This window comes from Primulina huaijiensis, chromosome 1 (assembly GCF_012295235.1).
Source record: "Primulina huaijiensis isolate GDHJ02 chromosome 1, ASM1229523v2, whole genome shotgun sequence".
Classification (NCBI taxonomy): domain Eukaryota; kingdom Viridiplantae; phylum Streptophyta; class Magnoliopsida; order Lamiales; family Gesneriaceae; genus Primulina; species Primulina huaijiensis.
Genome location: NC_133306.1, coordinates 26573245 through 26584744, shown reverse-complemented (window position 1 = coordinate 26584744; position 11500 = coordinate 26573245). Strand labels below are relative to the sequence as shown.

The 11500-nt window shown below is 36.4% G+C and overlaps 1 protein-coding gene, 1 long non-coding RNA gene and 1 pseudogene across 2 annotated transcripts; 1 reads left to right on the top strand and 2 right to left on the bottom strand.

Moving 5' to 3' along the window:
• The first annotated feature begins 231 nt into the window (after window positions 1-231).
• On the top strand, window positions 232-1926 carry LOC140990410 (large ribosomal subunit protein eL14z). Its single transcript, XM_073460089.1, has 5 exons — window positions 232-253; window positions 361-462; window positions 1131-1260; window positions 1347-1459; window positions 1663-1926. Exons 1-5 carry the CDS (start codon window positions 251-253, stop codon window positions 1717-1719), a joined length of 405 nt encoding a protein of 134 aa, XP_073316190.1. The 5' UTR covers window positions 232-250; the 3' UTR covers window positions 1720-1926.
• A 92-nt stretch (window positions 1927-2018) lies between these two features.
• On the bottom strand, window positions 2019-11407 carry LOC140990389 (casein kinase 1-like protein 11; annotated as a pseudogene).
• LOC140990419 (uncharacterized) lies at window positions 4533-6271 on the bottom strand. Its single transcript, XR_012177648.1, has 3 exons — window positions 5929-6271; window positions 5391-5450; window positions 4533-4825 (listed from the first exon to the last, which is right to left on the bottom strand). It is a non-coding gene; the product is annotated as an uncharacterized lncRNA (long non-coding RNA).
• Window positions 11408-11500: the final 93 nt, after the last annotated feature.

Genomic DNA, 11500 nt, shown 5'->3' with positions numbered 1-11500 from the left:
TTTAGCAGCCATTTATTTATTTCCGTTTGATGAATTATTTTCCAATGGTAAACTTTTGGGCCACAGCAGTAAAGGAGCCTTTACAAAAGCTAAAATTAACACGATCAGAAATTCTAGCTCGAGACTGCCCAATAACAATCCAGCAATTTGACTTTGGGCCAGGTCAGGCCCACGTACAAAACCCTAGCATATAAATGTTCGATCTCAGCAGCTTTCGTCTTCTTCGGCAGCAGCGTAATTGCAGGAGAGAATGGTGAGCTCCAGACTATGTGTTTTGCTCTTTATCTTCCGATGATTTTACAAATTTGTAAGATTTTGTGGTTTCGGGATTATTTGATGTAGATTTTGTTTCGTTTGTAGCCGTTCAAGAGGTACGTGGAGATTGGAAGGGTGGCGCTTGTCAATTACGGAAAGGACTATGGAAGACTGGTCGTCATTGTTGATGTCATCGACCAAAACCGGGTATGTTCGGTTCTGTTGCCTCCCGGGACTTTGATTTCATACCCATTGAGATTGTTCGTTTCCTCCTGGGTATTATGTTTAGTTTGTTACTTTGTGGATTTCAGTTTTGCTTTATTGGCGTTGTAGAAGATTTTGTGCGTAGTACTATTGGGGATTTAAATTAATATTTTTACTTAATTCGTGGCTTGTTCTTTTGTTCTTATTATGGGTTTATTTGTGTTGGTTGCTATCATTGTCGTTTGTAACTTCTCTGTATATGTGCAATGTTTAATATTGAAAATACTTGAAGTAGAAGTTTATTGAATCTGGTGATTTTGTGTCTTCTTCTTGAATGGAGTATTGGATTTTAAATCTCTTGTTCCTCAGTAAACGCATTGATTAGCCTGTTGGCTGATATCTTAACAATTCACAGTTGCTAGTTTTGGCGTACATACAGAAATTGTTTTATAGGATGGCTCATAGCTTGTGTTTTGGTTGAAGGATCAAGGACCTGCAAGTGTTTGAAATCTGTGATAACAAATCCATAGAAAGTCTGGATAAATACAAATTTAGTTATAATTTCTGATATTTTTGAGATATTGTTTAATCATTATGGACGAGTTTAAATCATGCATCAATCTATAATTGTCCTTTTTTCAACCAAATCTAAATAATTTGCCTAATGTCAGGCCCTTGTTGATGCTCCTGACATGGTCCGAGGCCAAATGAACTTTAAGAGGCTGTCTCTCACAGACATAAAGATCGACATCAAAAGGGTCCCGAAGAAGAAGACTCTTGTTGCGGCTATGGAGGCTGCAGGTGGCTAAACAAATTCACAAACACTACTCATAGATCTCCTTGATAGAGCAATTGATGTTTGAATCTTGTTTTGACTCATTTTGCAGATGTAAAAAACAAATGGGAGAGCAGTTCATGGGGGAGAAAATTGATTGTCCAGAAGAGAAGATCTGCCCTTAATGATTTCGATAGGTTCAAGTTAATGCTTGCAAAAATCAAGGTTTGTTATGTGGCCCCGTATATGTTTTTCATGGCTTAACACATGATAGTTGATAAAATCCATACGCCAATTACTACCTTGAAGCTGCTTCTGTTAAAACTTCATTAATATTTTCACTGACTTTTCATCCTTCAGTAAACTGCTTTTCATATTTTATTTTTATGACTTGGATTTCTATGACGCTTGTTTGTTTCTGATTGCAGAGGGCTGGTGTTGTTAGGCAGGAGCTCGCCAAGCTTAAGAAAGAGGTTGCAGCCTGAATTATATTTTTTAATGTTAAAGATTTTTCTGTAGGATTTTGAAAGATGTATCAGTTTATTCACCAGGATTCACATGTCCTATTATATTACCAAACAAAAAAGTTCTGTTTTGCTTACATCTTCATTTGAAATTCAATCTCTTTGTAAACTAACAACTTTTGGCAGATGAGTGGACTTGTATTGTATTCAAGTAATGATTTGTTCCAAGTCTTTATTGTATATTTTCTCTATTGCATTGAACTTAGAGCTTAGATCTATGTTACGGTAAATTAGATCATAGTTATATGGTTGGAATATTGGTTCGAAGTGTAAGTTGAGACACATCTCATTGAAATGCTCCGACCAATAATATTTTAAAATTTAGATGTATGAAAAAAATCGTTACAGGGACATGTAATGTGAATTAAAGGACATTGAATGTCCAATTGCACATGCTTTGTGTATTTGTACGAATTATTTATTTAAGTCGATTCGTGTAAACTAGTTCTATTTTATTTTTTCATGTATGTGTACGACCTTATAATATATTTAGAAATGATATATCACATACGTCCCATTCTACATGGGAAGATTACGCAAGATTGGTTACAACAGAAACCGGTAATAAGATATACATTTTCAGGGAGAACACTTGTACAACACATTTACTTGAAGAATATGGCAGCGGATTCATGCTCAAAATAAAAGAAAATTATGGCAGCGGATTTCTTTTTCTTCGTCATATGAACTTTTGACAATGGAAAAAAACAACAGCTGAAGGCAAAGTTACTTCGTGATTGAGAGAAAGTCGAAGCTGCGAAGAGGGTCTTTAGCAGCTCTTAAGAACGATGATGGCTTGGGTTCGACAACACGGCCACTACTCGACACCAGAAGAACTTGGTCTGTTGATCGAAACAGCTGCCCTTTTCGAAGAGTTACCATTTCGAGAAGTACATCCTTTTTCTGAATCGGTTAGCTGCGCAGATGGTGAATGTTAATAACAATAATTACTTTTTTTTTTGTAAGGCCTCAGATTCGACGATTCTCCCCACTATACCAAGACGAGTCTTTTCAGTACGCTTATGTCCTCACTCACACGCACCCTAAGAAACTTCTTAGGGTATTATCCATCCCAGAATTGCCCCAAGAAACATGCTTAACTTTGACGTTATTGTGTGACGAGCTCTCGAAAAGAAAATGCATCTTCTTGATATGAGTAGTACCTATCAAATATTTTAAGCATTCTTCAACTGCATAGTCACATACCTGAACAGTTTTGGAATCCCTCTCATTTCGGTGTGAGATCGGTTCATTTATATTTCCTTCACCTAGAAGCCTGTCAGGCGCCGTTCATTGTCCGTGCAACCTCATTGCACCAACGATCACCCCCCGCCCTCTTCGGCCTCGAGCCTCACATGCCCACCAACTTCCGCTCGGTTCGTCCCCGAACCATACCATACTAAGAAAGGTCGGCTCTGATATCAACTGTAACGCCTTGGATTCTACGACTGTCCCTACTGTACCAAAATGAGTCTTTCCAGCGTGTTTATGTCCTCATTCACATGTACCCTAAGAAACTTCTCAAGGGGTCACCCATCCCAGAATTACCCCCAAGTTAAGCACGCTTAACTTTGAGTTCTTATGTGATGAGCTCCCGAAAAGAAGATGCACCTTCTTGATATGAATAGTATCTATCAAATCTTTTAAGCACTCTTCAACTGCAGAGTCCTATACCTGAACATTTTTTCAATCCCTCTCATTCCGGTGTGAGATCGGTTCATTCATGTTCCTTTCGTCTAGAATCCTGCCAGGAACCGCTCGTTGTCCGTGCAACCTCATTACACCGACGATCACCCCCCGTCTTCTTCGGCCCCAGGCCTCACACTTTTCAAGTTCAAAATTCAAGCATATAAATCGATCCAGGATTATACTTCCAAGAATTCACTGGTGTAAACAATATGCTCAACCAGGATGGCACTATCTATGTATATTTCACATGGTGAGTGACCTGGAGGCACTTACAAGCTGCTTACACCACTACATGAGGGGTTTTATGCCTGAATTTATGAAGGAGGTGTTGAGTTCAGCTATACATGGAAGGCAAGCAAAGTTATCAAATTATTCACTATACCTAAAGAACAACTATAAAAAATGTTCAAAATATTCTAGTCGTTTCAAAGTTCTAATTTTTTTAAAATTTTGGGCTTGAGTTGCGTGATACTGATACTTGTCGAGGTCCCAGTACAACAATTGGATAATAGATGTTCAACTCGTGTTCTTCCCCAAAAAAAAAAGAAACTTGCGAAGTCGAACCAAGTTAAAATATATCGCTAACCAAGCTCAACTTCATTCGCGTGCTTCCGTAGATGTAAGATATGTGATAGTGCGAAAGAGGCATACACACAAATACTATTGAGTCAGAGCATAATTTCTTATTTGAGAATGAGTAAAGAACAATACCACATCCTTGGATGAAGGCATATCTTCTGATCTGTGTCTTGATTGTTCGGCATGTCGACCTGATACCGAAGCATTCCTTCTAGAGAAAGCTTCAACTGCACCTGAAAACCGATCTCGAATATCTTGCCCCACTGCACCATATCAGTATAAACATATAATAAACTTCACTAACTCCTGAACAATCCATACATCTAATGAATGAGGGAATTGGGTGGAAGAGACTTATATACCCGTGGGGGCCCGTGCTCCTGATTCAGATTTAATGACCAAACAACCATGATTTCTTAATGTAAACAGCGAAAGCGATTAAAATTTTCTATTTTGGGCCTACAGAAATTTCGGCATGACCTATTCGTAAACAGGACATCCCAAAAAAATCAAAACATCACAAATAATATTTATATACTCGAAATAAAGTCATAACATCATTTCACAACCTATAGCCGCACTGGCCAGGACTAAACACATGCAGAGCCGGCAAGGCTCGATCACACAGCTATCAATTCAAAACATCGTAAAAATAACAGTACAGCTACACGGGGCATCTCCCCGGTAAATGTATGACTCCATAATATAGTATATATATTTGGGAACTCTCAACCATGACTCGACGACTGGACACCACTACCTGACGCTCCACCAGACGCGTCAAATCCTCCTGGATAACCTGCTATGGCATCAAAAACAACCACAGCATAAAAAGAAACGAGGGGTCGGGCCCCAGTACGACGAACCGGTAATATTACGACAAATATAACTGACATGAAATGAAATCAAGTAAAATGCGATGCAATGCAATGTAATGCAATGCGTGAAGGGTAACAACCGATAATGGATACCAAACGGAGTCCAAATGAATCGCATCAACAACAGTAACAGTGGCCACCCGTGCCAGAAATGTAGCAACGCAACATCAAGTCGCCACTCATACATGCACGTAGCATCGAGGGTACGGGAGCTACCCGCTCAGCCCTCATGCAAGTCATCAGGAGTGCTAATCCTACCCACCCGCGCCATCGATGACGCAACAACTCGATAGATCAATATCAATATCAATAGTAATCAAAGGAGTCAAGGCTCGAAATGCTATGCACTAATAGTATCAACTCAAATAAATATATGAATGCAATCACGTATTCACAGAAGCACATAAGGCACGCCACAACTCATTACAAAGTACTTAACATCATTTCACATCATATAGACGTCATAATAAAACAGTTCATGCGTACCTCAACTGAACCCTTAATTTACCACTGAAATTTCTTAAGGATTTCTCGAATAATCCAATCCTGTGGCAAATAATACATTTCATATCAAGTTCAGTTTATTTTTCCAAGATTCACTAATTTAGCCTAAAATTCTAAAAATCCATAATTTAGGCTTTAAAATTCCTAAAACTCATCGCAAAGTCAAATATAACGATTTATTTAACTTAAATCTCTCAATACCGGACAACTTGACATTTTGAAAATTCAATCGTACCGAATCTGAAATTTTCGATATTTTCTAGGAATTTCCAAAATTTTTATTTTCTATCTCTAATGCTATAAACACATCCCAATAACGATTTAACATTCAAAAATCATAAATTCCCAAATTAATAGGCTAAATTCGAAATATTATCTAATTAAATTTCGAAAATTAGCTTAATACCTCCAATCGACTCCGATATAGCACCTACAATCAATAATCCAATATATATTAATTGTTGAAATTCGAATTATTCAAAATACTCAAAATTTCGAACCCTTAAAATCATAATTATACCTCAAGGCTTCGAAGTAAAGTTCTAGGAAACTTAAACCGAGAGTTTCCTCACAAATTCCGGCGAAAACGAGCGGCGTTCTCCGACGAGCTCGAAAAGTATCGTGAGATTTCTGTGCAAAATGGGTATCAATGTGTAGCTTGCGACGAGAGCTATCTGAAAATGTATTTATTTTAATTTTTTGACAACCGGTGGCGGAGTTACGACCGGTCAAAGGCGGCGAAATGGGTTGAAGAAGAAAGAAGAAACTTTCGGCTGGAGCAGACGGAGGATTCACGATTCTTCACTTTTTTTTTTAAACTTATTTATTTATTATTATGAATGAAAGTGGGCTGGGCTTTAGGGTTAACGGGCTGGGCTCTCACAATACCTGTTGTTTTTCCTGGCCCTTCACCAGACGTTCCGGCCACTGAATTAATTAAATAATTTACACAATCAAGAAGATGCAACAAATGTAAGAATATGAAAGCACTCACTCTTGCTCGGGAACTCACACCAATCTGAGGATATTTTACTATCGTACAATCAAACACATAGTCAATTGGTAACCTACATGTTTGAAATGTGAAAATGCAAATTCTTGAGTTGATACTTCACATATGAAGAGCATACTAAACATTTTGAATACCAAGAAATCCCAGGAGAGCAGACAAATTGGAAACTATGTAAAGAGGAGTATTGGTTACAGTTTTCATCACTTTCACTAATAAATACGTCCCGGAAAAGCCTTTTCAAATAAGGATAGTCTAGTTTGTCTTCAAATCTTAATCACCGGCAATAATGAAAATATGATTCAAACTCTGAAGGATACAATTTGCACAGTACCTGTAATAATTGTCAATCACGTTAGCTACTGATGATTCAACCTCCAAATAAACCAGCAAACAAACCCAATAAGGTCATGTTTGTTGAAAGAACTCGGACCTAATAGCATTTGAGTTTGAGGCAAAATATTAGCACGGTAAACCAAAATATTTTTTCCTTGAAAACTCAGTCAATAAAAACAGGCTGGAGACAAATTTTATCATATTACACATGAATCCACATATCAAGTTCGTTTTTTGTCCATCAACAAAATACTGACGTGGTGAAATTGACTGTCTACCTCAGCCTGAGTTCAATTGTATTGTAGCATGAGTCAGCTTCCAAGGCAGACAGGGCATGCAAACAAACTGAGAAAGGTAACTGCTATTCATAAATTTTCAATCTTTGAGTACAGTTCGGAAAACAATCCAGACAAAAAATGCAAACGGTTCACATTTCAGTTACCTCTAGAGGAGTCAACATTTTCTTTTCACTTATCTTGTCGTATTTCTTCTTTTTGGTGACAGCTTTAAGGTTCTGCCATGAAATGCTGGAAAAAATCGTTCAGTAGGTATGGGATATAATCACACAAAGCTAGGAAAAACAGGAACTACACATGGTTCAAATCCAACATATCTAACCAACCTTCCTCTCAGAAAATACATAAGGACATAACCAAGAGATTCAATCATCCCTTCTGCTTTGTTCTGCCAGCATAGATAAATAAAAAACACATAAAAGGAAAATTATATTGCAACTCCCTCCTAGAAAGCCCCTACTTAAAAGGATATAAAACACAGAATAATATGATAACATCATTAACAACTTCAAGGTGTGTTGACACTGGCATAGCGAGCAATGCCGGTGAGATTCTTGCTTTCTCTGAAACACTATGTCAAAAAGTTTCACTAAATATTTGTGTCCAAGCTAAGCTAAACTGAACTGACTGGTATCTAAATTTTAAGAGAGGAAAAACTGATGCATTTCTGATATTTCGATCATATAGGGATCCTTGATTAAATAGCGGATAGCTATCGAACATCATTACTTCAAAAGTCACCTTGATAACAACACTGATTAGATTATATACACACGGAATCATTTTTCTAGCTTAACAACCAAAAGTCCATTTTGTAAACAAATTTGAACAGTTCACTCATGCTTAAAGACCAAAACCTTGATTTTGCCTCTTGGAAAGCCATTGATGTAGCCAGCTTGCATGCTTTCATAAACCCCCAACTGCATTCTCTCGCATCTTTAGATTATTGATGTGAAATGAAAATCAGTTCACGTCAAGAAAGTCATCGATGATTAATATTTTAGAATATATTTGAAATCTTTAGGGCAGAAAACAGATTGATATGGTTATTCTAGAACTACCTAAACAAGAATAGTTACTTTTATTTCCACGTATTCTTAAATTGGGCTAACATATTTACATATTTGGTTGACATAAGGTACCTAACACGTATGACTGCTGATATGAGATGAGTGATTGAAAACATCAGGTACATGAATCCGCTTATTTTTATACAATTTTCTCCGCATTCCCAACTTGTTCATAACAAATCCATTCCATGTTTTTCTAAATTTTCTAACAAGCCAGTTAGGGAACAAGTGGAATTGCTTAATAACAATATATAAGAAAATATTCTATTTCCTTTTCTGAATCACAATTCACCATACATGGGAAAAGTACCCTACGCTTATGGGTCAGGAGATCCCTATATTTTTTGGCAAAACCAAAGTCTATAACATAAACCTGCAATAAATACCTCAAGCATCACTGAAACTGATGCTAAAACCCTGAAAAAAACATCCATTAAAACAATTATATTTTAAATCCAAAGGGTACATGTCAAAATTTTCAATTGAATAATGAGAAAAGTCCAGCTGTTAATAATTCAATAAACATGAAAACTCCTAGCAAAGAAACAAAAATTTAATATCCTTAACACAAACTGTACATAAAAGAAATTTCAGCTCAACAACATAATACAACTAGCCAGTTGCCCTTGTGAAAGTATCTCTAAGATGCATTATCTTTCTCTCATTTTCACTCATGATAAATGGTCATTTTTAATCTTTTCAATCAAGTCTGATGTTCCAAACAGATAAACAACAAATGGACCAGAGAACAATAGTCAAACACTGCTAGAAGAAAAAACATCATGTGGCATTATATTCTAATGCTTTTTTTGTGAAAACAAAAATGTAACATTCTACCAGAAGGTTGACGAACTTTTCCACATCACAGAAGAAAGAAATAGAAACCCAGAAATTTTAGAAGACAATGCTCATCAATTTGAACAATAATGTTGTTATAATAAGAAGCGTATCCAAGCACAAGTGTGAACCCTGAGAATGATAGAGCAGCATACATGATTCGCTTTGCACCTCAAGCCCATCAAAAAAATGTAAGGCTTTATATTACGGTGAAGAAATCCTCTAGAATGCATGTATTCGGCTCTATTAATCTGAATGTATATCATAGAATGTTATCATGACTACTGGTTGTTGTACTTACAATCATAACCTTGATCGTCGACTTAAAAAATCCCAACTGCTTACCAATTGATCGGCTAGCATTAATACTGTTTTCAGGGAAAACTTCCTACTACAATAGTTAAAGAGACGAGTAGAAGTTCCAATCCTCATGAAAGCTTAAAAGATTGCAGCAACTGTCCCAACTTCATAAAATTGTTCTCCATCACCCCAGCACCAAAACAGGCCCCACCATAAGAAATTTCAAAACTGCTCCTTCTGCGGAAAATCTGAAGTTAACTAAAATTTCCCTCGAGATTGTACAGCCAAAAAACAGTTTTTCTTTTAAACAATAATAATTTTAAAAACGAATGGAATAAGGTAAAATTGGTGGTAATGTAAAATCAAGTTAAATAGCCATTCACGATGGTGGACGTGCATTGTCCCCCATCCCGAGTGACATTTTAACATATTTTTCGCATCACCCAACATTTTACTTATTCCGATAATTAGTTTCTATTTTTAATTATTAAAAAACCCGCCAAAAAGATATCAAGCGAAAAAAAAATTTACTCGAGTCCATATTTACTAAAATATGTGAAAACTACAAGAATAACACCACAACGTTGCAGAACATCATTCCATTAAAGTCTAATAATAATAACTAGACCAAATATTATGGTCTCCTAGCATGCATCTTAGCCAATTTAACTGACATAATGTTTAAAATCCGTGGGTTTGTAAGACAGAGTAAGAGAAAGAAAACCTACTTCCTCCTTGTAGAAGCATATAAATTTTGGACTCATAGTGAAGTTGTGGATGCTTCGTCTTCACAGATTCCTGGCAACAACGGTATTACCAAAAGAGAAAACATGTTATAATATTTTAATAAAGAACTAACGTCATACGTATACTTTCAAGTTTTATCCATAGAACAACTTGCAGCTTCTCAACATAATACTGAAAGGAATTAAAACAAGCTCTGGATGAACTCTAGTGCAGGAGAGAATAACAAATCATTAGGAAAAGGGCCTTCATACAATCTCAGAAATTCATAGAGAGAAATGAAAATTTGTTATAAGTTGGTATCAGAATGTTAAGTCACACAAGTTCATGCTTAACAATTACAAATCTTTACAGATATCATTAACACAGTGATATTCACTTTTACATGTAATTGATTTGTTCCAAATTTGGTCTAACAAATAGAACAGTCAAAAGGAAGAAGACAAAATAATCAAAAAGACATACCAGCTTGACAGCTACTTCTTCTCCATTTTATATGTTAACACCTAGAATAATTATGCAAATAAAATTGTTACAACCTATAGATAAGAAACACAAAATCAAGGGACCACATAAAGTTCACTTTTGTCATAATAACTTTATGTCACTTTTGTTAGAAGAATTAAGTACCCAAATAAAGTTCACCAAATGAACCACTGCCAATTTTCCTCCCAAGCTTAAATTTTCCACCCACAACATGGTCCATGGCAATTGATTCAAACGATAACCCAAATACCAACAATAAACTTATATAAAAGAGTTCACTCCAATTTTAACCTTGATCGGGATCTCAAACACCCAACTTTTCAAACGCATGCATAAAAATAAGCAGAATCCGCCAAAATAATGCAAGAAAATGGAGAAACCAACCCAAGGCAGTGGACGCAAGAAATCAGAGACAGAACGCACACCCTACACAAAAGCCCACAAATTAACGGATTCCATCAACGAAGCCGATGATAAAATCAATGAAGATGGGTCAAAAGTTAGAAAAGTTTCTCCGTTTCATCAAGGGTCCAATAGTGGATCCAGAAATCAGAGTATTCAAGAAACAAGCTTCCCCCCTTTCCTCGAACTACATCCTTCAAGAACACAAACCCGGATGAGAAATCCAAATTCACATAGTCATCACCAATCCTCGATCATCTGTCAAAACAAAGCAAAAAAAACTCCCCTTTTCGGAAGTTTCATGTAAATCAAGAAACGATCATGACGATTCGTATAGAGCAGACAAGCGACCAATATTTAAGGAATTGGAGATGAAAAGGAGACGAAGGGAAGAAAAAATTCCAGGAGAGAAACAAATTGGATTGGGAGAAAGAGGGAGAAGAAAAAGATCGATGATTGATTAAAGGTCACAGCTTTGTTTCTTTTAAGTTTTATTTTTGGTAATAATCGGTTTTCATCACCAATTTGGAGTTTACCGTTGGCGGTTGGAATATATAAGGCAGTCCTCACTCCTCTGCATCAGAAAGGAAACTTCTTATTTTTTCAATATAT